The following is a 23,584-nucleotide window of genomic DNA, read 5'->3' as shown; positions in this document are numbered from 1 at the left end:
CAACACACACACACACATACACACACACGTGCGCATCTCACCTCAGGCTACGTGTGTGTGTTTGATGGGTGATTTTAGAGGTGTTGTCACCCCTCAGTGTGTTGGTGTCACACATGAGATGGGTTCTATGCATCATGATGCATCATGGGTAGAGCTACACTGCAGTGTCCACAGGTAGATCACACTACCTCCGACCCTGGTCAGACACCAGCTGATCCAGTTCACTTTTTATCAGCTGCTCATGCTAAAAGACATTTCACCGTTTCATCCAAGTCACACGTCAGAGCCAGAGGCGAGTCAGCTCAGATCTACACAATTTAACCCCAAACAAAAAAACATGTGAAAACACTGTGATACCAAAGAGCAAATATGATGGTGTCACAGGATCCTTGGAATGTGATGCACGTCCCATTAAACCAGATCATATTATATCTGTTCAAGGAAACCTCTTTCTCCCTAAAATTGACACAGACAGGGTTAGTGTGATTATTCAATCAACTCCAGGAGTCTGCAAGTTGCCTGAAAGGCAAAGCTCAGGAAAACAGAAGTCCACCCACGAGTCTTTCAACAGTGCAGGAAGTAAACGGAGCCTTCTTCGCATCAAATCCTTCTCGTTCAAGCCTGAGTGTTCGTGCAGACTGAGCTCCGTCTGCAGCGGGTAAACGTTCTTTTCCGTCTGGTGTTGATGACACAATTCACACATTTGAGTCTCATGTCGGAAGTGAGAGGTGAGAAACAAGTGAGACGCCAGAAAAGAGAAGAAACAAAAGAAGGCAGAGGGATGGTGGTACAGAAGACGGCTGCACATCAACACGTCCGTACAGCATTTACCAAACCTCAGACTCAACCAGTGTACGTAAGAAAAGCATGGCTGCGGTTTTTGGTTATTAACCCAGGTTGCAGGCGGTCTCTGGCTTGGACCATAACTGAACCAGTCAAGGTATAGAATCTGAAATTTGCTTTTTATTCCACTGGCAGTTTAAAGACCATATCATTAACGCTGGGATGTGAACATATCCTGCATGTTAAGAATGCTTTACCCTAAAACCCTTATTACCCTCAATTCTGCTGAACAGCGGGAAAAACTGGAAACGATCAGCAAAGACTCAAAGAATCATCTGCTCCAACACAACCAGTTCAAAACTAGCTCAAGACATGATCACAGTTCATGACCTAAGATCTCAATAAAACACTTGTCTACACAAGAAGCCAGGGAGCCTCCTACCTGTCGATGATGACGGGGTCGGATGGCGTCTCGTTTCGGTTTCCACAGCTCTTCTTGTCACAGCACCGGCTGCAAGAGAAACAGATGCAGAGTCAGGCCGTTGTTTGTTTGTGGTATAAATGTGTAGAAGGACTTAAAATAAGACTTAAAAGAGCGACATGTTACTATGTTCATTCCACTAATTGTTAGAAATCTGTGGGCTTTATTTTGAAAAACAGGCTGCTTTCAGTGTCCAGCTGGGTGGGGGCCAAGCCAAGGTCAAAAACAGTTGGCCGCTGCCCAAGGGTGTTGACCCCCACCCCACCCTGAGATGAGCCCCAGCGCCATCGCCCCTGACAAGCAGCCAGCCGAACGGGCCACTGCTCGCCAAGCAGCCGACCAGGTAGCCAGAGGGCAAACCGTCCAGCGAGTCCGATCCAACAACCAGGAGCCGGTCCACAGCCTGTGGAAGCATCCGGAGGAAGGAGGGGGGAGCGCTGGGTTTCAGTTTCAGCTCTGCAGGGGGCGGGTGGAGCCAAATGAGGCTGTTGGTGTTGTGGCTCAGTTTGGCATGTTGAACAGCAGCAGGCTGAGTCCAGCCCATTAATATCCATCAGGAGGAGGCGAGTCTTCAGCTTCAGACAGACGCAGCTTGTCAGTGAACGCACCGCTCGATATAATAAACACTGGTATACTGAGTGTTACAGTAGAAGCAAAAGTGTGTGTGTGGTAGCATCAGAGTATTAAAACTCTGGCTACAGTTAGACCAGAACCACACAAAGTAAACACACTCAGCTCACACTTTTCCTTCTTACTGCAGTGGTCCAGAAAATCTCTTTTTCCAGAATCAGAGTCAGAGTCAGAAGTAAAAAATATTTGTCTAAATTAATTCATGTCACCAAACACCAGCGTGCGCTGAAACTGAACTGATCCATCTATCACTAAAAACAACTGCTGACGACCTGCTCGGCACATTCAACTTCGCCTCTTATCGCTGTGAGGGTCATTAACATATCTTCCGGTAATTCTTAAAAATTAATCATATTGCATATGACCCGTGACGTCCAATTACGCTCCTGCATTCGCCCCATGCTGTCCTGAATCAAATTGCCATTTGACAAACAAGCGTCAAATCGAGGCAGCGAATGCCAAATGAGAAGCGCTATGAATCATTTATCACGACGTTTGATCTGTAAGTACAGAAAAATCATAAACTAAGCGCTGTGTTTGTGTCCTCGCTGCCTCCCGGTGCCTGTATGGATGTGTATGTGTGACTGTTGCCATAGAATGCGCCACCATAATTTATTCCCCCAGCTACTTGGAACCATTAGTGAAAGTTCCAGGAGACCAATTAGCATTGGAAACCCACTGGTGCTGCTGTGGTGACAACCTCCTCCAAACTGCCAAAGAAGTGTTATAAACAAACTGGACCCCAGGAGCACTGCCGGGGCCCCTCCAGGGACCCGGGGCCCCTTTCCAAAGACGAAAACAAACCTTGGCTGAGCGTCCACAATATCGCCTTAATGGCGTTTCCCCCCGGGCCGCGAACAGGCTAACACCACGGCCGGCTAATGACTGAGAGCAACAACACGCAGACCTGAGAGGAGTGTGTGTCCGTCTGTGTGCGAGTGGAAACCTGGCAACAAGAAAACAAAGCGTGTGTGAGTGTTGCTGCCGCTGCCACTCGTTTTGGCCGAGTGTTCGTCCCTGGTCGAACACACAAACGCTCACACTCAGGATCCAGAAATAATTCGGCCACAGGAGCCAGTTTGGCCGGGCCGGGCCAAGCCGGACCGGGCCGGGCCGGGCCACACAAGCATCATTACCGCTGGCTGCTCCACCTCGCCGCTCAGCAGCCACTTCAGACGCCGCCACAAGTGGAGTCTACTTACAGCACAAAGAGCAGGCTCGTGTGGACACGTCCTCCTTCAAAGCCTCCCCGAGGACGGAGCAGCGCCGCCGCACCGAGCCGGACCGAGCCGGGCGGGCCGCGCTCTCAAAGGGTAAGCGCTGTAATTAGCCCGAGGCCTGGAACGCCTCAGCAGCGGCGGCCGGGCCGGAGGACGCTCCAGCCTGGCAGCAGCGAGCCGGCGCCATCTGGCCCGAGAGCGGGTTCCTCTCCTCCAGCACGGCGGCGAGCGGGCGAGCGAGCGGGCGGGCGAGCGAGGCGGGGGCACGGCCAGAGCTAGCGACGGGCCCCTGGAGCCTGCTGGCGTGCTGCTGAGCCAACCTAGCTGCTGTCACCAGGCGGATCCCGTTTAGGACGGAGATGTGCCAGTGATATGACGCACCAACGCTAGTTTAACTGCTCGGAACCACCTCTGACCTGTGCATAAAACCAACACAGACCTGTCGCCGCACAGAAGCCCTAGGCCCCAGATCACCTTCAATGAATCTGAAGGAGTGTAATCGGGTTCTTCCTGTCAAACACAAAGACTCTAGATAGAAGAGACTGAACCCGGTGCTGCACCCGAAGGTGCAGCCCACAAACCAACAGGGACGAGCTCACCTGGGAAGAGGCAGAAGAGACGGAGCGGTGGAAACAGCCAACCGCTCTCTGACTCATTAGCAAATGGAAACACAGCATCCATCAGGGGGAAGCTGCCTAATAATCACACTCAATCACATAATGACTGAGGCTCAGAGACGCAGACAGCCAGTCGTCATTATGCAAATGAAGCTCGACTCGGAGGAATCTCACACGGGGAAATGAGCCTCAGGGAAGTTTGGACTCTGCAGATAAACCAACAGAGGTCAAACTACAGGAAGGATTAACATGTCAGACCTGGTTCTGATTCTGGAGACCGGTCTCACCTCCGCGTGTGCATCAACACTGGGATCAAAAGCAAAGAGCGAAGACACAAAACAACTTTCCTGTTCTAGTAATCCAGAACGCGTCCACTTCTTGGGTCACTGCTTTCCTCCCCATCCAAATCCAGCGTTCCACACAGCAAGTCCGACACCTTCGACCACCTGACCTAAACATCCCAGCACAAACATGTGGACCCAGCGCTTCCACTCTGGCTTCGTGTGTTGGCTATTTTTATCCTGGCTCCATCTTCTTCTTCACTCTCAGCTCCAGTAAACCAGTAAAAGCAGGGCAGGAAACGTGTTGATTGGTGTGAACGACAAACCAACAGCTGCACGTTCTTTCTCTTACTGACACACAAAAACAAACACAAACGTTTCCACGCTACCTGGTGTGAAGTCACCACAGAAGCTGGAAGCAGTTCACTGAACTATTATTAAATCCTCAGAACAGACGAGCGTTTATTGAGGAACCGGGCAGCTGAAGCTCATTTCTTCAGATCCCCAGTCTTTCACAGCTCATGTCATTGCAGCCATTTTTACAGAGAAACTAACAATCAGAACCATTGAGTTTCTACTTCTCTAAGTGCTTCAGAGCCCAAAGAGTTGATGAGGGGGGAGGACACGCGAGCATCTCACCTGCACATGATCTCATGCGTGAGCAGGACACGGCACATCTCCGGGTTCTTGTCCTGGCCTTCGTACAGGATGGGCTGCCGGGACAGACGCAGGTGTTTACATCTTTATTAGTACAAGTGGTGTTTCATACAGTAATGAGATAGTAATTAATACTCCACATACGACACCGATGGCCAATAATAAACTTTTATAATCTGGTTCTGTTTAAACGAAAGCACCTGGAGCTAATTCATGCAGGTGCTTTTTAAGACAGCAAACATGGCCTCCAACCAGCGCCTCCTCCGTCCTTCCCAGAATCCCCTGCCAGATGGTGGGCGGCGCTCCAGGCTGGTGCCGACCCCTCTAACCCCCCACTGAGCTGTCATGTCAGCGTCCGGATGACGGATGAGCACTGAGAGGCGTGTGCTGTAATACCCTGGTGGTTGTAAATGAACTGCAGTGAGTGTGTGTGTCCTCCCTTTGTGCAGCTACAACCTCCCACTACCTCATCCACCTTTATAGTCAAAACAGACCCCCCCAAAACCCCCACCCACCCAGGGGGACCATACTTTTAGGATAACGGCCACTTCTGCATTATTGATCCTGATTCTAGCTCTGGATTAAAATGCTCCACTTTGACCAGGGCCCATACACGCACACACACACGCACGCACACACACACATACACACACACACGTACGCACACACACACTTACACACACGCACGCTCATACATGTAAACGCAACACACACACACACGGACACACACACACACAGGGACACACACACACACACACACACACACACACACACACACACACACACACACACACACACACACACACAGACACACAGACACACACACACACACACACACACACACACACACACACTTGTCCGTCTCAGTGAGGACCTGCTCCGGGTCCACATGTTTTCCTCTTTCCAGTGGTGCTGAGCTCAGGCGGCTGGTGCCATGTTGGGTCATCGCAGCCACAGGCAGCTACACACATGACGCTGCAGCTGCCAGTTAAGGCGCTGGAGCTGTGATGATGCACTAACACGCCCTCGATCGATCAGCAAAACTCATTATTATTCAACTCTACACGGTATGAGGGACTCGTTCCTAAGAAGAGGTGGGAGAAAGAAGAACATTTCTACAGAGAGGACTAAGAGGACTGAGGCTCAAAGGCTCTTTGGAAATATTTGAGGGCTTTTCTTGGCAGAGGAGTCACATAGACTTAGATCTAGAGGAGGTTCTGAGTGAGTGCAAAGCGGAAGCGTGGGAAGAAGGGGAGGACCTGCATCCAGTGAAAGGAGCTGCACAGCTAGAAAGGAGAAGTCATCAGGCAGCGGAGGTTGTGACAGCGTTGTCATCACTCTGCTCCACCCGTCTCTGCCCTTTGCAACTGAACTGTGTCTGTGCCTCACCTGTTTGGTCATTGAGTCTATGAGCCGAACGTAAAGGTCCTGTTCTGTCCTGATGCCTGGAAAACACAAGACAAAGTACCATCACAAACTGGAGCCTGACTTCTACTTCCTGGTTATTCATCCGCTGAGACCAGTCAAAATCTGAATTCCAGTGCGTGTCGTCACAGAAACATCTCAAGGGAAATCAGCTGGGCATCTTCTAACTGAACTGGCATCTGTTCCTGTGGACACGCAGCCTTCATCTGGTCCTGGAGTGGTGCTGCTGCTCCGGGCTGAGACTGGGATGGGCGTGAGCTGCTTGTGTTAGTACGGACTGATTCCTAACGCTGCTCCATGAACCAATGCTTCCTGTTTGTGTGGCTGCCCCTCAGCGAAAACAAACACGAGCTGTGTATTATTCATAGGCTGCAGCGCTCCTCCCCTCGCTGCCTTTTTGCTGGAGGATAACGAGGAATCCTCATTCTCTGACAAATTAAATATCAATCAGGGCTGCTTGTCCTTTATTAGCTATGCAGTGGAGCGTAAATGTGACACAAACACGACATGGGGTGGAGGAAATTGCAGCGAGCACCTGTTAGTGGCGGAGTAGCTCTAATTGTACTGGATGCTGTGGGTTTCAGGCCGCTTCCTCGCTGCCGTCTCTGCTCCTAATTGACATGATTCACTCCGAGCTCCGCGGCTGAGCGCTGAGCGGTGTGCAGACTAAATGGCGGCTATTCGTCCTGGTTGCAGATGAGGTCAATTACCTCCGTACGATGCTAATCCAACGACGCCGACTCATATTAGAGAGATTTATCCCCCTTTAGAAGAAAACGCTCTTTTATGTCCCACTTTATCTGGTGTTGCTGCGGGGGTCGGAGAGCATTACCGCCGCCCCCTCCTGCAGCTCTGGACTCTTGCCAACACAAAGCAGAGCTGTGTGTTTTGAATCAGCTAAAGAGCCCTTCACTTCCCCCCCGATGGACAAAACAGAGTTCGGGGTCGGCTAGTTGTCAAATATTCCAGATGTCTGCAGCCAGCTCGGCCGTTCCCTCTGCTCATAATGAAAAAGTTTTTCCAGCGAGGTGACCTTTAATATAAATTCCTTCCCTGCTAATTCTAAGCTCTGAAAGTTCAACTGCAAGCTGCCGCAGCCGGCTTCACCTGTGGGAGACACCGTCATTAGCTCAGCTGCATCAATCAATAAGACATGGTTGTGTAAAGGTTTGGGACTGAGCCTCCTTCCTGCAGGAACAGGAACATGTTCTAAATCGGAGACCTTCTGTAAGAGAACCTGGACCTTTGTCAGTGGGACGTGAGCGTCGAGAAGATTTAAACCAGCAGGAATGATGGAGACGTTAATGATTCTATGTGGGACATCTCTGTAGCTGATGCACGTTTCCGTGTTTGCAGTGGTCTTTCATCCTGTTTTTCAAAGAGCCAGAAGCAAAACACCAGCATTTCCGTCCTCCTTTCTGTGCTCAGGTCGTCATGGTGACCAGAGGACACGAAGACCTGCTCCTGTCCGTCATTCCCCCGATGCTGTCCTATACTTTAGGGCCTTGTTGTGCAGCCAGCCGACTGTCAGTTGGTCTGACTGAACAGAAGCTGACGTGGACGCTACTGTCTCTGCACTCAAACAAATCAGTTTGGTAGGAAATGGAACAGCGACTTCTAGCAACACGAGGATTCAGGCGTCGGACCAGTCAGAGACTGTTTCTGCTACTCGTGTGGTGGCGGCAGTGAGTTCCTTCATACTCCTCCTCCCGTCGACATTTTCCAGATCCTCCGGTGGGAAGCTGAGGCGTTCCCAGGCCAGATATATGATCCCGGTGCTTCCTGGGTCTGTTCCAGGGGTTTCCTAGCCACTAGAACGTCTTCTGACCTACAGTGGAAGCAGCCAAGATCAGACGTCCCCACGGCTGCAGCGGGTGGTTTCCACCAGCAGCGGCTCAGAGACTTTAACCTGTTAAATGACGTGTTGTAAATGTGCTTTCCTCACCGTTGCTGTAGAGGAGCTGCAGCCTGTAGTGGATGCCATTGTTGGTCTTCTCTCCGTTGTACTCCTGTCACACGAACACACAGACAGATCATTCAATACCAACTATAAAGTACTAAATACTGTCCTTATGAGCCAGAAAACAGGAAAGAGGAAAAAAAGCCCAAGGTCAGAAAACAAGAAAACACCTCTTATAAGTCTCTGTCATCACTTCGTCTTTTTCTCTTATATCTTTATATTCAAGGTTTAACTAAAATCAGCATCTCTGGAAAATGTTCTGGCACAGCAGCATCTGTTTCTGGGAGTCTGGTGTCAGTAAACTGTTGCTGATGCTTCTTACTTTCCTTAAAGCTTCAGACACATTTGTTGCTGTTGCTTGACGTTGGACTCAATTTAATTGTACAGATCTTTGTTTGTCTCTTTTCAACCTTTCATTCCTCCCAAGCCTTCTCTTCATCTAGTTTGAGCCTCCGTCGGGCGGCCGCTCGGTGCCAACTGTGCCTGAGAGTGTTGGCTCAGTCCCAGTGTGTGTTGTCGGGGGTATCAGGGCGAGAGACTAGAGGTCAAAGCAGAGGTGAGCTGAGTGAGTGGGTGGAGGCGAGGATGAAGTGCCAGCTGGCTACTGATCAAAGAACAAACAGCCCCAAACCTGCCGCAGATTTTTGTTCTTCTCAGCCTCATTAGAAAAAGGTTTAAACCATGAGATGATTAAAGGACGAGTCTGATGTTTCTTCACATCGTACATGCTTCTCTCAGGACATCGCTGCTTTACATGTATGTCATGGTAAACAACAGGGACAGTGTGAGATAACGAGGCCTGAGAAAAGACGCCGGACTCTGAGCAACACAGAAACGCAGCAGCAGGAGGAGACTCTGCTAGAAACAACGTGGCTGCAGCTTCTGCGCCAGGACACGAGTCGGTCAGACCGTAATAACTATATATATATATAAATTCCCCACTGTGGGATAAATAAGGTTCATCCTATCTTCAGAGCAAATAGTAAATCTGACCACAAGAAATGGAAATATTTAAAGACGGACTGAACTTGTTACTTAAGACTAAATCTAGGTTTGAGTGTTTTAAACAGTGCCATGAGAAGATCTTCATTGTGCTTTGAGACAAACACGAAAGAGGCAAAACCTTGTGCATTCACATCAGTGCTTCAAAGCAAACACGAAGAGCTCACCTTGTCTTTCTCCACAAAGTCGACGTAGGACGTCCTCTCGATCTCCACCGGCTGACCCTGACGGTCGTACAGCGCCAGCACGAAGTGGAAGAAGTTGGACTTTCTCAGGTTGGATGGAGGCTGCTTCTCGAAGTGAGCTCGGGCTAAACCCACGCCACTGAAACGCACACACACGCACGCACGCACGCACGCACGCACGCACGCACACACACACACACACACACACACACACACACACACACCTTTGTAAAGATCCAAACAGCTGCAAACCACGGGGGACGCTGTGTGCATCACAACACATCTGGTAAAAATAATTTATCAGCTTATTTATGAGTGAATTTAGGTAAAGGCCAAGTCCTTAGGTCCAGACACAGCTGATGAGGAGGAGGTTTCTCATCGTCACGTCACAAACAAGCAAACTGACCTAGAACAGCTTTACAATATTCACTACAAGTGATTGGGCCTTTCAGAATAAAGGTTTCCATTTAATGTATTTACAGTTTAAAGAAACTGCTTTTTTACTTGTTTGCTTTACTTTATTGTGAAGCTTTTGCCTAAAAAGTGCCAAACAATAACATTTAAAAAGTCATCACCTGCTTCACTGCTGATCAATTAAAACTAATGCAGAACTTTAAAGCAGTGCTTCAAATAAAAGATTCTGACCACGATACGTAAACAATGTCTGATTTACAATCACTGTCACCATTGTTCATTATAATATTTTTACATAAGGTTAAAGTGCACGAAAAGTCCAAAAGAAAATCTTAAAGCCATAAAAATATATTTTGGGTGTGTGTCACCACACACATGAAAGAAGTTCAGCCTGACTGCACCTTATCTCAGAGTTGATGTTAGGCATGTGAAGAGATATGTGAGCGTTGGAGTCCTCTGGGCTTAGCTGCTATGAATTTAACTTCCACGCTGACGATCAAGTGGCTTTAAACTAAAATAAATAAATCAGCTTGTTAGTTTCATTACGTTCAGATTAAAGTTTAATCTAAAACTGGAAAAGGAAAAAAGGAAAATCATTCTTTTATTGGAAGATAAATGTCAGTTCATAGTGTTGATTATTTATACTTATAGTAACAAGCAGGTCAGAGGTCACCCTACACTTGATTTAATGCCAAATCACAAGTTTCTAAATGTTTAAACTCTGAGCAAAAAAGCAGCAGTGAGATCATCACAGCTGCTGATTTCACTAAAAGCAAATAAAACTCCTCGCTGATCCTGAAAAATCAATGTTGGTGCAGGAAGCGACCTCCGCTCTCAGCCAGAGAAGCTCACAGTGTCTGAGGAGGAAGCACTCAAAACAACGGGCGAATATTTTTACATCAATCTCATTTCGCGGCTGGTTTTGTTTCCTAAAACACTTTATGATCAATAGCATTGGCAGCGTGAGGAGAAATATTTATTCATGCAGGGTTTGTTTTGGAGACTCGCCTGCTCTCTCTCTCGGCCTCGGCTCAGGGGTGTATTCCCCCGACGCCAGATTAATACAGCCGTGACCTTTCTGCACCCCCATTACCGATGCTTAATGCCTCATTTGTAGGCCAGTTTGTTGAAAGCTAATTCTTTCGACTTGCTGCATTTGGCCGGACGGAACACGGAGCCGAGTCTGTAGAGGAATTCCAGCAGGAGGCCGGAAGCTCAGGTGTGCCAGGTCAGACAGAAAAGTGCTGAGTGTCAGAAAACACCAAACCGAAATAGCACAAAAACAAAGACATCAGTTTTATTTTGTTCTGCTCACAGAGAAGAAAAACCTCTTTTTACTAAAATACTCAATCATAGCGTCACATCCGTTTTTTAAAATTGGTTCAACATTTAATTGTTTTTTTATAGATATTTTACTATTTGTGGCTTGTGTCACTTTTTACTAGTAGTTGGTAGAGTTTCCAGGTCTATATGTTCTAGTCGTAGGTTTGTGCTGGTCCACTCTGGTGTCGTTCTACCACCTCCAGTGCCTGACACTAGCAGGCGGTTCTGATGATGCTTTTTTGACTCTGGATTTTAATAAAATGTAGTTTTTGAAATTGTCCAAAACACAAACACTAGTGAATTTGGCACCTGTTTCCTTCTGAACGCCATCAAAAGCGTCACTTCTACCACTAAAGCAGCCCATTATCCCAATTACACACAGCGATCGATCGCCACCCCGACGCAGCCACCGCCACCCTCATCCTCTCCTCTCTGCTCTGCCTCCACTCAGAAAGCTCGTTAGCATTATTATTATTTCAATTATGCTAATTGCGGCTGCATCCACTCGTCGCCACGGCTCGTATCCGGCTGTTAGCACTTGGCACAAGGTGTAATAAAAACAGTATCGATGGCGCGCGTCTCGCTCGAACATGCCCGGAGTGTAAATCACACGGCAGCAGCCAGAGAGGGAAAAAACAAAACACACAGAGAGAACAAACACGAGAAGCCAACGACCCAACGCCAAACCTCAGACCCAAGGCCTCAGTTCAGAGCCTGAAACGGGTGTGGGAGTCAGCGTCTTCCTCTGGTTCTGCTCAAACTTGACCCAAACAGCTACTGAAGCCCTGAAGCTCAGTCTCTGAGAGACGTGAAACGTAGCGGATCTCATGGCAGAACACACAGGCAGAGGGTGAACATCTTCAACCCATGAAGACTACGACCACAGCCTGGAAGGTCATACCTCACTCGACTGGGCCCAAACCCGTCCACAAGAAATCAGAACCGGGTTCTATTGAATAATGAAGATGTGTTCAGATGTATATTTTCCATTTTCCAGAACAATGAGTCCAGCTTTCCTCTGCCATTTTCTGGTTATGTCGACACTCATCATCTTACATGAACCGTAGAGCTTCTGGTTTCACACTGACCCACTGGACCTCTGAGCGCTAAAGGACGGAACATCAGAGAAGGCAGTGTGAAGGTTGGTCAGAATTATCCTGACTCTACTGGAGCGAAGCTCACAGTGGAATCAATCACTCATATCAGAGCTAACAAAGCTAAACAAGTAGCTGTGTGTGGGCAACTACTACAGTCCCACCACTATACCACTGCAGTACTGCCACTGTATTACAGTACTACTACAGTCCTACCACTATACCACTGCAGTACTGTCACTATATTACCGTACTACTACAGTCCTACCACTATACCACTGCAGTACTGCCACTGTATTACAGTACTACTACAGTCCTACCACTATACTACTGCAGTACTGCCACTATATTACCGTACTACTACAGTCCTACCACTATACTACTGCAGTACTGCCACTGTATTACAGTACTACTACAGTCCTACCACTATACTACTGCAGTACTGCCACTGTAATACAGTACTACTACAGTCCTACCACTATACCACTGCAGTACTGCCACTGTATTACAGTACTACTACAGTCCTACCACTATACCACTGCAGTACTGCCACTGTATTACAGTACTACTACAGTCCTACCACTATACCACTGCAGTACTGTCACTGTATTACCGTACTACTACAGTCCTATCACTATACCACTGCAGTACTGCCACTGTATTACAGTACTACTACAGTCCTACCACTATACTACTGCAGTACTGCCACTATATTACCGTACTACTACAGTCCTACCACTATACCACTGCAGTACTGCCACTGTATTACAGTACTACTACAGTCCTACCACTATACCACTGCAGTACTGCCACTGTATTACAGTACTACTACAGTCCTACCACTATACCACTGCAGTACTGCCACTGTATTACAGTACTACTACAGTCCTACCACTATACCACTGCAGTACTGCCACTGTATTACAGTACTACTACAGTCCTACCACTATACCACTGCAGTACTGCCACTGTATTACAGTACTACTACAGTCCTACCACTATACCACTGCAGTACTGCCACTGTATTACAGTACTACTACAGTCCTACCACTATACCACTGCAGTACTGCCACTGTATTACAGTACTACTACAGTCCTACCACTATACCACTGCAGTACTGCCACTGTATTACAGTACTACTACAGTCCTACCACTATACTACTGCAGTACTGCCACTGTATTACAGTACTACTACAGTCCTACCACTATACTACTGCAGTACTGCCACTATATTACCGTACTACTACAGTCCTACCACTATACCACTGCAGTACTGCCACTGTATTACAGTACTACTACAGTCCTACCACTATACCACTGCAGTCCTGCCACTATATTACCGTACTACTACAGTCCTACCACTATACCACTGCAGTACTGCCACTATATTACCGTACTACTACAGTCCTACCACTATACCACTGTAGTGCTGCCAGTATGTTACAGTACTACTACAGTCCTACCACTATACCACTGCAGTACTGCCACTTTATTACAGTACTACTACAGTCCTACCACTATACTACACTACACTACTAATACAGTCCTATCACTAAACTACTACAGTCCTACCACTATACTACTACAGTCCTACTACTATACTACTACAGTCCTACAACTACAGTACTGCCACTAAATTACTGTAGTACCACAGTGCTACAGCTACATGGCGTAAGGAGCTTGGAGGTGCAGCCAGACGATCCTCTGCTGTGGTTCTGCTCGGAGGCAGCGGCACCAGGCGGAGACGCTCGCTGACTGATTTCCATTTGTGCGCCTTAATAGTGTGTGTCATTCCTAATTAGGGCGACTGGCTGGGGGAAGCGGTGGCCTAATGCTGGAATGGCTGCTCCTGTCATGCAGCAATTACCAGCAAATTAGTCTTTAGACAGAGGCCGCTGCATGCGCTCCTGGGCGCGAGCTACGTGTGCTAATTAGTACGTTCTGAGGTGTTGGACGCGTGAAAACGCATCCAAGTGTAAACGCAGACGAGGTTTCACAGACGTCAAACTCCAACCCGTAGCCGACTCTACTGCGAAACATCACAATAACCAACAGTTCAGTAATTGTAACAGGCTCGGGCCACGATCCTCGTTACTGCCGTTGGCTTGGCTCCACTGAGGCCCAGACCAGGAATGGCTTCACTGGTGCAATCAGATCAGTTCAAACAGGTGACAGCACCGCAGGTTTGTTGCATCTCTAGTGTAAAATATCTGTAAATCTGCAAAAACACATTTTTAACAAAATTTTGAGTTAAACAGAACAGAGATAGGAACAGCGTCACATTTGGACCTGTCATTAACAATATTACTCATCAGTAAATCTGCCTGGATTTTGCACACGCCGCTCCGTTTCGCACACACCCTTGAGCCTGTTACAGCGGGCTGAACCGAGCCGATCCGGCACCCGCTCTGCTCGGGTTGAGGACTTAGCGGCTGCAGGTGAGGTCACGTCATGTCATATTGAATGATTTCTGTTTTTATCTGAGTAGGTTCAGTAGCTGCGATCATTTGATGATTTTGTCTCACTGGGTTTATTTTATGAATCATTTTTATTCTATCCTTTTATCTTGTGTATTTTTTCACTGGGTTTATTTTTAAAATGTATAAATCTGAGTCATTTTCTTTTCATGTTTCCGTTTCTCGTGGAACCGTTTGCTCATTGGTCTCTCACTGCATCCCATTACTCATCTGTGGTCTCCAGGTCACACCTATAGAAAACAATCACTTGCACAGGATTTGGGCTTCACAGCAGCTAAACACATACGGCGACTGGTTTAAAATTTTGATTTGAAATCTGTCAACTTGTCTTCAAAAGGGAGAAGAAGACTGGACTGATCTCTACATCATTCTCATCAGTGCTCACATCCATCAGTGCCAGACTCTGCAGACAGAGGAGTTTCCCCCTTCGACCCACCAGGGAGCTGCAGCTGAAACACCAAAGTCTCCGTGATTGAACAGGTGACAAACGATGCCACCGATGAAGTGAGCAAACTCCCCAGTTGGCCATTAATCGCCTCACCTGACCCTACCACACGCAGCCTGAGGTGGGAGCTGGAGTCTGTAACCACACACAGTGGACAGAGACGGGGCGTGGAACTCAGGATCCGTCACTTGGTTCTGGATGCAGTCATGTCAGGGAGGGTCCAGGGAAATCTGAACACACACCGCTGCCAGCATTAGGAGACAAATCTCTGCCTTCAACTGAACGGCCTCCACAGAAATGATCTCACTCCTTCACGTCTGTCATTAAATGTTGAACTTATTCATTAAAACTATTAGTTGCTTTAACTCTGAAGAAACGACAGCTGGAGGAATAAGACCTGTAGAACCGGGATGTTTCTGTTGGGCGATGGGTCCGACCCAATAACCTGAACCCTGTCTTACACTTAGCTCGTCCTTAAACAGGCGCCTTGTTTCTACTCCAACGTACACACACACGTACCCACACGCGTACACATACACGTACACACACGCCCACACGCGTACACACACACGTACACACACGTAAACTCACGCGTACACACACACATGTACACACGCGTACACACACATGTACACACGCGTACACACACGTACACACACGTAAACACGCGTACACACACGCGTACACACACGTACACACACGTAAACTCACGCGTACACACACACATGTACACACGCGTACACACACATGTACACACGCGTACACACAAACGTACATGCGCGTACACGCACGTAAACACGCGTACACACACGCGTACACACACGTACACACACGTACACACACGTAAACACACGCGTACACACACACATGTACACACGCGTACACACGCGTACACACACATGTACACACGCGTACACACATGTACACACACATGTACACACGCGTACACACACATGTACACACGCGTACACACACATGTACACACACGTACACACGCGTACACAGATGCGTACACACACATGTACACACACGTACATGCGCGTACACGCACGTAAACACGCATACACAGACGCGTACACACATGAACACAAACGTACATGCGCGTACACGCACATAAACACACGTAAACACACACAGTTTCATGTTTATGCAGGTTGAGTAAACGCGTTGATAATCTACGAGGACAGGAAATAATGGAAATAATCCGTCCGAGCGTCCGTCCAGATCCCCATGAGATCCGGCTTCTTTTTTCCCTGCAGCTGCACAACAAGCCCTGAACACGGAGACACAAATGCTGATTTGCCTCAGTCGTCAGTTCACCGTGTGAATCCGAGCGTTGTAACAACAGCACAGACACAGATATCAGAGAGCTTCATTATTTATGTGTGTTCAGATAAATAATCCACAGCTTCTCCTGTTAAAAGCAACACAACATGTTTATCGCTGCTCTCGGGTTAGATGCCAGTGAATTAATGCCTCGTCCTCCCTTAAATAAATCCTTCAGGTGGAGTCCTGCAGTGAGGAAGCGTTTGCCTCGGTCCGGCGGCGCCTCACACCCACCTCCCCTGTTTTGGTGGATTATTTCTACAGCATTTGTGCAAAACTCTCAACCCTTATTTTAACATTTAGACATTGCCCTTCATTTTTCATGCATTGATTCATACATTGAAACATTTAAAGTACAGTCATGACTTCACTATGAACTAATTCAGATGCCGCAACTTTAATTAACCGTGTGCTCACAATGCAGGAGTTTGATCTCAGTTCCATTATTTATTTGTCTAAAGATAAATAATCCACAGCCTTTCCAGGAAAACAGCACCGAACGGGTGAAACTGACCTTTGACCCCTAAATACAGACCACCAGACCGATCCGCAGTTAGAACCTGTGTGCTGGACGGGTCTGAGCGGGCTGACCTCAAACACACCGTGCATCCCAACCTCACTGGGAGACTCTAGGATTGCTCATTTCCTGACCATGCGTTTGCTGCCTCCTTCATGGACCTGTTTAAATCAGCTGATCCGTCCGCGGCGCGAGGGAAACCAACTGTGACCACAGCCACCTCAGGACGAACCCGATCCAGTGGAGTCAGATATGAAGGACTGGACTCATGTCACGTCATCTCCTCAGAACCGGAACTACTTACACGTTCCTGACACCCCCGACTCTTTTCTACCAACGCTCATGTTCCTGTTTTTGACCAGTTCTTCTGGGTTCTAAGTGCTTTTTTCCGCACAGACCTGAGAACAGTCGTGTGCATCATGTGAGAATTCAGTTTGAGCTGCGTGTTTGCGTGTTTGTCACCGACTGCAGAGGAAGTCAGGGAAGGACCGGCTCACGGAGCTTTACATTTGCTTCGTTCAGCTGCTCTGCTCTCATGTTCCCACGTGTTCAGGTTCCGTTGGAAAGCCCGCGGGTCTGCACGTGCGACATCATTCTGTCAAACAATTATTTTATTTTGACTTTGTGTTTTTATTGCCACACTTTTCCCCACATAACGTCTGGGATTTATGTTGGTCGTTTTAGTTCCACCATCAATACTAAGCTGATCATCAGTGAAAATCTTTTAGTCTTGGATGTTTGAACTAAATCTTCGTCTGTGGCACTGGACGTCACATAATAAACCTAAATATTCTTCAGCTGCTATAAATGTTTGTGCTTTTGAACAAACTGTTCTCAAATGTTTCAATTTATACATAATTTTTTATGTCATAGATTTTGTGTTTAATCCTTTGAATCATTGTCTTTTGCCAGATCACAACACACACACGCACACACTGCTGTCATGTCCTCAGTGCTGATCGCGCCTCAGTATAAACACGCGACTGGTTGAGTGCATCTTAATGAACCTGGTGCTGAGGATGTGGAGGTTCCAGCTCCACTGCCCACATGTGCATCACAGGTGAGTTTCTCTAACTGTGCATCACTGTGCTGGAGTCAAACCTGACGCACCAGTCAAATCGACTGAGCTGCTCCTGAAACCAGACAAAGCAGAACCTTCCTGTGAAATCCTAGTGAGATTCCAGGCTGCACAAACACACCGAGCTTCTGGCTCTCTTTAATCTCAGTGTGGACTCTCAGGAGCAGGTTGGCGCTGTGCCGACCCAAAAACCCGATTTGATTCATCAGCCAACTTCAGCAGAGTTAGACAAAACGTTGAGCTTCCCTCAGAAACTGCAGATTAACAGATTCGCCACCGTTCTCGTCGTGGCCGTGCCTTATTTGCATCAGCTGTGTCCTCACTTCAACCAGGTCTCCTATTAGAGAGCCTGCGTGGCACCTGATGCACAGATTGAAATCCTTCTGTGGGAAACCTGCTAAATGTGATCTCTCACACCTTCACCACAGTGAAGCACAAAGTGCAGAAAGTCTTCATGTGTTGGCTGCTTCCGCTCATCTGCAGGTGTGTGAACGCCGTCCGGCTGCAGCCGGAGGAGCCGGACTCGTTTCAGCTCACTGATTCACCACCAACGTCCAAAAGCAGGTTGAACCCTTAAATGTTTTCAGACACTCAGCAGCTGAAACTCAGCCTCTAACAAACACGATTATTTACACGGCTTATGTCTGAACCCCGCTTATTGATTTTTAGCTCCTGGCAGCTTCAGTCTGTTTGTTGTGGAGTTTTTCTTCATCTTGAGTCGAGTGAAGATGAACCACAGATGCTGTGTGTTTTTGTTTTATAATTTTGATTTCTCTGTTTTTCCTCAGTTTTGTAATTTTTGCCAATTTCTATTCAAACATACATGAATTACATAAGGAAACAAGAAGTTAAATGCAACTCTTCATCAGTCATGGCAGCTTTGTCCTTTTTCCACCAGTGAGCTTTTGTGGCCTAAGTGAACTATTTGTATTAAATGTAACAAACATTATTTAATAACAATAACTGTGTCATTATATTCATCTTCAACGCGTTTCAGAGAAACACTTCTCTTGTTTCAAACACATTTGAATTTAAATCTTTTCCAATAACTGAAGATTGTTTATAAATTGTATTTGTAGCGCAGCGTCCTGATAAAAACTGGACATCTCTGTTTTTTTAAATATTATCTACAAAACAGCAGTAACGGGTTTTACATTTATTAGTTAAGATTTAAAGGACAAACGCAGGACAACACTTTGGCACTTCTGTATTTTAATTTCTGTGCCGTGTTTGGTTTTATTGTGTCGTGAACTTCGTTGGCTTCGTCTTTTTCTACCGTCACCGTCTCGGGTAACTCAGACTCTGACCCTGTGAACGAACCTGGACCTGCCGTGGTTGGTTGTTAATCCAACTGCGTTGATGGATTTTCTCTATTCATGTTCAGGTGATTTAAATCTGAGGCTGCGCTGCGGGTATAAATTTAACTTCAGCTCCTCTCTCAAAAAATTAACCAAACATTTGAGAAATAGAACGAGCTTAAAATCTATAATTATAGTGGCTTTATTTTAAATTACACGTCTTAGAAAACAAAAAAACGGATACGCTTGTTCTCATAGATTGTTGTTCTCATTTTATATTTGTTTTTTTTGAATGGTAAAATTAATGAACTCATTGTGCGCAAGTGAAGCTGAGATCCAACACAAACCTGTTTTTTAAATTTCTAGAACTTTTTCACTGAACCTGTGACCCACTTTATTGTCTCTCAAATTGTTCAGTAAAAAACACCGCGTTTGAAAGTGGATCCACTGAAACAGTTTAAATTTAAAATTCACATTTTGTTGACTATATCGTTGCTTTTAACGAAGATGTAATGAAACGCTCCGCGCTCCCGTCGCCTTTCTGCGCGCTGCGTATCCGCGCGGCACCGAACCGCGGCTTACGTTCGCTTGATAAGAATCAGAGCCACGAAGTGACACGAGTGAACGTTTCATTTAGTTCCGCTGCTTGCGAGGACTCCGCGTCTGTTTGGGCCGGCACCGGCAGCTGCTGGACCGGGTCCTTCAGACGGGGAGACGGCAGCAGGGCGCTGCTGCTCGAGGCAACTCATTGGACACGCGGTGTTTGGATCCTGGTTCTTTTAGGGGACGGGGAGTAAACGCGCTGTTTAGACGCCAGCTGATGCTTTGTTGCTGCTTTGACTTTAGGCGCTTCTTTCTAAATCCTTTAGATAAACCGCTGTTGACTGTCTCGCTTATTCCTAGTTACAGAAACTCCACCTGCTGAAACTATTTCTGCACAAACTTTACGTTTTTACTTTCTCTGTTCGCGAGCATGACTTTTACCTTCGCTGGACCCTTCGCTAACTGACATTAATCCACTGATTAATTTCAGCGTGTCTGGGAAGCGTTTACCTCTGGGCCGCTGTGTTGGCGTCCAAAATCCCTGCGCCCTGCATCCAGGAGCGGACCGGGGTCATGCCGGTGGGGAGCGGCTCCTCCTTCATGGTCAGGGCCCCCCGGGGGAGGCTGTCCTGGATGGAGAACATCAAAGTGTCCTTTGGGGAGCTTTGTCTTCACCAGAAACAAGAAAGAAGAAGAATAATCCTCCCTGTACCAGCCACTCAAAAAGCCAAAGGACCACCTGGATTAAGGTGGAGAAAAGAGGAGCAATCAGGAGGAGGAAAAGGGGGGAGGAGGGGTGGGGGGACACGCGAGCGAGCTTCCCCAAAGTACCGGGTCCTGATCCAGAGTAGAGCCCCGGATCCCTGTGGGTTTCTCGGGGTTGTTTTAGATCCCAGCCCCGGCTCGCAGCGGCCCGGGCTTTAAACTGGCGTCTGTGTGAAGTTAAAAGAGGGCGGAGAGAGAAGCGAGGAGCTGGGAGAGCATCTCAGAGGAGCCGAGAGAGCGAGGCGGAGGACAATCAGCCGGATCCGAAGTGCCTGACGCCGGGAGAACGGAGCAGACAGAGCCGGGATCAGAGGGAGGCGAGCAGCCGCGGATTGTGCAAAATGAAAAGTGGGATAAAAAACAAGCCACGGCTTCAAAAAGGAGTAAAATGAAATGATTAGCAAACAAGAGGGAGGGACGGACCGTGGAAGGCTGCGGCTCCCGGGGGAAAAGGGGGATTGGGTAGCGAGAAATCTCATCCCCTCCCTCCCCGGCTCTTTATGGCTCCTCTGTCCCGGCGGAGAGCTGCTTCTCCCGGGGTCCGAGGCTCTGGAGTTCCCAGAGGACCGGCGCGTACCGGGAGGGGGCGGGCCCGTGACCACATAAGGGCAGCTCCTTTGAATACTGCTCGCACCTCTGGCGTCTCATTGGCCGAAAGCGCGCGTTGCGTCATTGTTTTTCCAACGCTCGCTCCAAATAAGGGTTTCCGCGTGTTCGGCTGTGCACGCTGTAAGAAATGCGGTGAAATTGTTTTTAAAATGCCTTAAAGTGGATAAAAACGCGAAGACATTAGACTTAATGAGACAAACGGTCCATGTATGAGATGTAAATGTTTGGATAAACTGAACTGACACGTGAAATTCAACAGGACGGAAGTGAACTATGTCCAAGTCAGGTTCACAGCCCTGAAACCTCGTCAGAACCCGCAGCTGTGGCGAGTTTATAACCGCTTCTAGCTTCAAGTCAAGTTTGACCGACGTACGCGTCGATCACGAGTGAATTCAGCAGCGACTGTTACGCGCCGCGAACAAGTCGACACGCTGACACAAGTCTGTGGTTTTGTGGCCGAGTTTGGGACTAAATGAGTTGTTGAGGTTGACAGAACGGCTGCAGAACGGGCCTCTCGCCGTTACGCGACTGTAATACTGAACCCAATGAGTAACGCAAATCTGTATTCACACCTCCAGCCTCACAGACTTCTTCAGATTTGCGGGGATTAACTGGTTTCATGTGGAATAATCTCCTCTGTCATCCGCGTTCAGTCTGACTGACACAAGCAGCGCGTGGATTTGGCACCAATTTGCGCTTTTACGCACGGACATATGGCGCTGGGTTTCGCTCTGTCTCTCTCTCGCGCGCGCGCGCACACAGAGAGCTGCTAATAGGCCGCGCTTCAGGAACTGCTTTACTCCACACGGGCGTTTAAGCCAAAGGGCCGCGACACAGCGCTGCACCAACACTAACAGCGGTTGTTGATAATAACTAATAACAATAACCGCGGATGTGTGTGATGATGCTCCGATGTTTTGGGGCTTGACATCTCCAGCAGTCATTTTTGTTCATTTTCGTGGCGGGAGCAGAATTCCTCTAATTAAGCAAAAACTCCAGAGCAGCGCTGATTAAATATTTATCCTCCTTTAGCCGCGGCGCTTCCTCCAGGGAGACACACACGTCTGGAAAGCCTGGAAAAATATTTCTATGCGAAGAGAGAAAAAGTCAATGAGACCCTGCAAATATGTTGGCGATGAAGAGGAAGATGAAGAGGGCCTGATTAGAAACCAGGCGGCAACAGGCTCTTCCGCACGTTTTACAAAATTATTTTGATAGTCAGCAGCATTCGGCGTTTAATAAATGTAATTAATTATAAAATAAGCGACAAAATATTTAATTACATTTTTTAAATAAAAAAAAAATAACAACGCGTGAGAGATTATTAGAAATCACCTTACCTCAGAACGGACACCTGCATTACAACAATTTCACATTTTAATGCACTACAGACACACGTCCACTTAACATCACGAGAACCTTCCCCTAGAACCCTATACCAGAACCCCTGTTAAATATGAACCCTCCATTTCCATCCGGAAAATCCTTGAAGAATTTCTTCAACATTTATGAAATAACTTAGAAACCATTCGAGAAGCCAAATGATTTAGAAAAGTCCTTGAGTTTCACCTCAGCATCACAGTCGTCTCCATGGAGATCCTGTTAATTACGACAACTGTTATAGAACCTCCTCATCGACCAATCACCCCACAACCTCCTAATCACTCCTTGAAGTGCAGCCCGATTTTTCAGAACTTTCGAAAATATCCAGAAGTAGCTACAACAAGCTATCTGCTGGAAGAACTGTTGGGTCCAGAGACACAGGATTTTCACAGAACCATCCTGGGAATGAAATACTGTCTTACACCGAAACCTTTCTCCAAAAACGCTGTAGCACATGGTTCAAGTCTCAACAAAAGCTGTAAACACTATAACGAAATGCTCCACAATTACAGGGTTTGACAATTCTAATAACATTCGATTGTAAATACAAAGTTTTGACTCATCAATGTAAAATGTGGCCCAGTATAATGTGGTGGAACCTGAGACGAGCTCTCTAATTGGAGCAGAACCTCCAAGAAAGGCTCTTTACAAATAGAAACACTCTGTGTGCTCTGTTAATGTGAGTTGGTTCTTTTAAAAGACTTTTCCTGCACAGGAGACAGAGCTGCTGAAAATATAAATGCATGGACGGCGCCCCAGTGTGGACAAACCTGGTACTGCGGGCCAGGTCCATTAGCAGCCCGATCAGAGGATCCAAAGACTTCTGTCCACTGATGAAAGCACGATGTGAGCATCAGAACTGGACAAGTTACCCACACGTGTTTGTGTCACCAGGTAAATGTAAAAAAGGTATTTTAGTTTTTGTACATTTGTTCAAATATGCAGCCAAACATAGTCTTTGTTTACTTTAATTAAAGCCCCTGTGTTAAGCGATCTGTTGTTTTGTGCTTCACTCTCTAGCTACACTGATACAGGATATAGCATTTAAAAAGTGCATCTACCTGTCATAA

The 23,584-nt window shown here is 47.3% G+C and overlaps 1 protein-coding gene across 3 annotated transcripts in view; it reads right to left on the bottom strand.

Moving 5' to 3' along the window:
* LOC114864247 (transcription factor COE3-like) overlaps positions 1-21,023 on the bottom strand; it is a 71,725-nt gene extending 50,702 nt beyond the window's left edge. For all 3 annotated transcript variants that reach the window (XM_029164971.3, XM_029164973.3, XM_029164972.3), the window contains exons 1-6: positions 20,268-21,023; positions 9,224-9,380; positions 8,040-8,103; positions 6,059-6,114; positions 4,652-4,725; positions 1,226-1,294 (exon numbers count right to left, since the gene is read on the bottom strand). In XM_029164971.3, the coding sequence (XP_029020804.1) occupies positions 1,226-1,294; positions 4,652-4,725; positions 6,059-6,114; positions 8,040-8,103; positions 9,224-9,380; positions 20,268-20,401 (554 nt within the window). In that variant the 5' untranslated portion in view covers positions 20,402-21,023. The remainder of the gene's footprint in view (positions 1-1,225; positions 1,295-4,651; positions 4,726-6,058; positions 6,115-8,039; positions 8,104-9,223; positions 9,381-20,267) is intronic.
* Positions 21,024-23,584: the final 2,561 nt, after the last annotated feature.

This window comes from Betta splendens, chromosome 10 (assembly GCF_900634795.4).
Source record: "Betta splendens chromosome 10, fBetSpl5.4, whole genome shotgun sequence".
Lineage (NCBI taxonomy): Eukaryota > Metazoa > Chordata > Actinopteri > Anabantiformes > Osphronemidae > Betta > Betta splendens.
The sequence above is the reverse complement of the archived record's forward strand: the minus strand, read 5'-3'. Positions and strand labels throughout refer to the sequence as shown.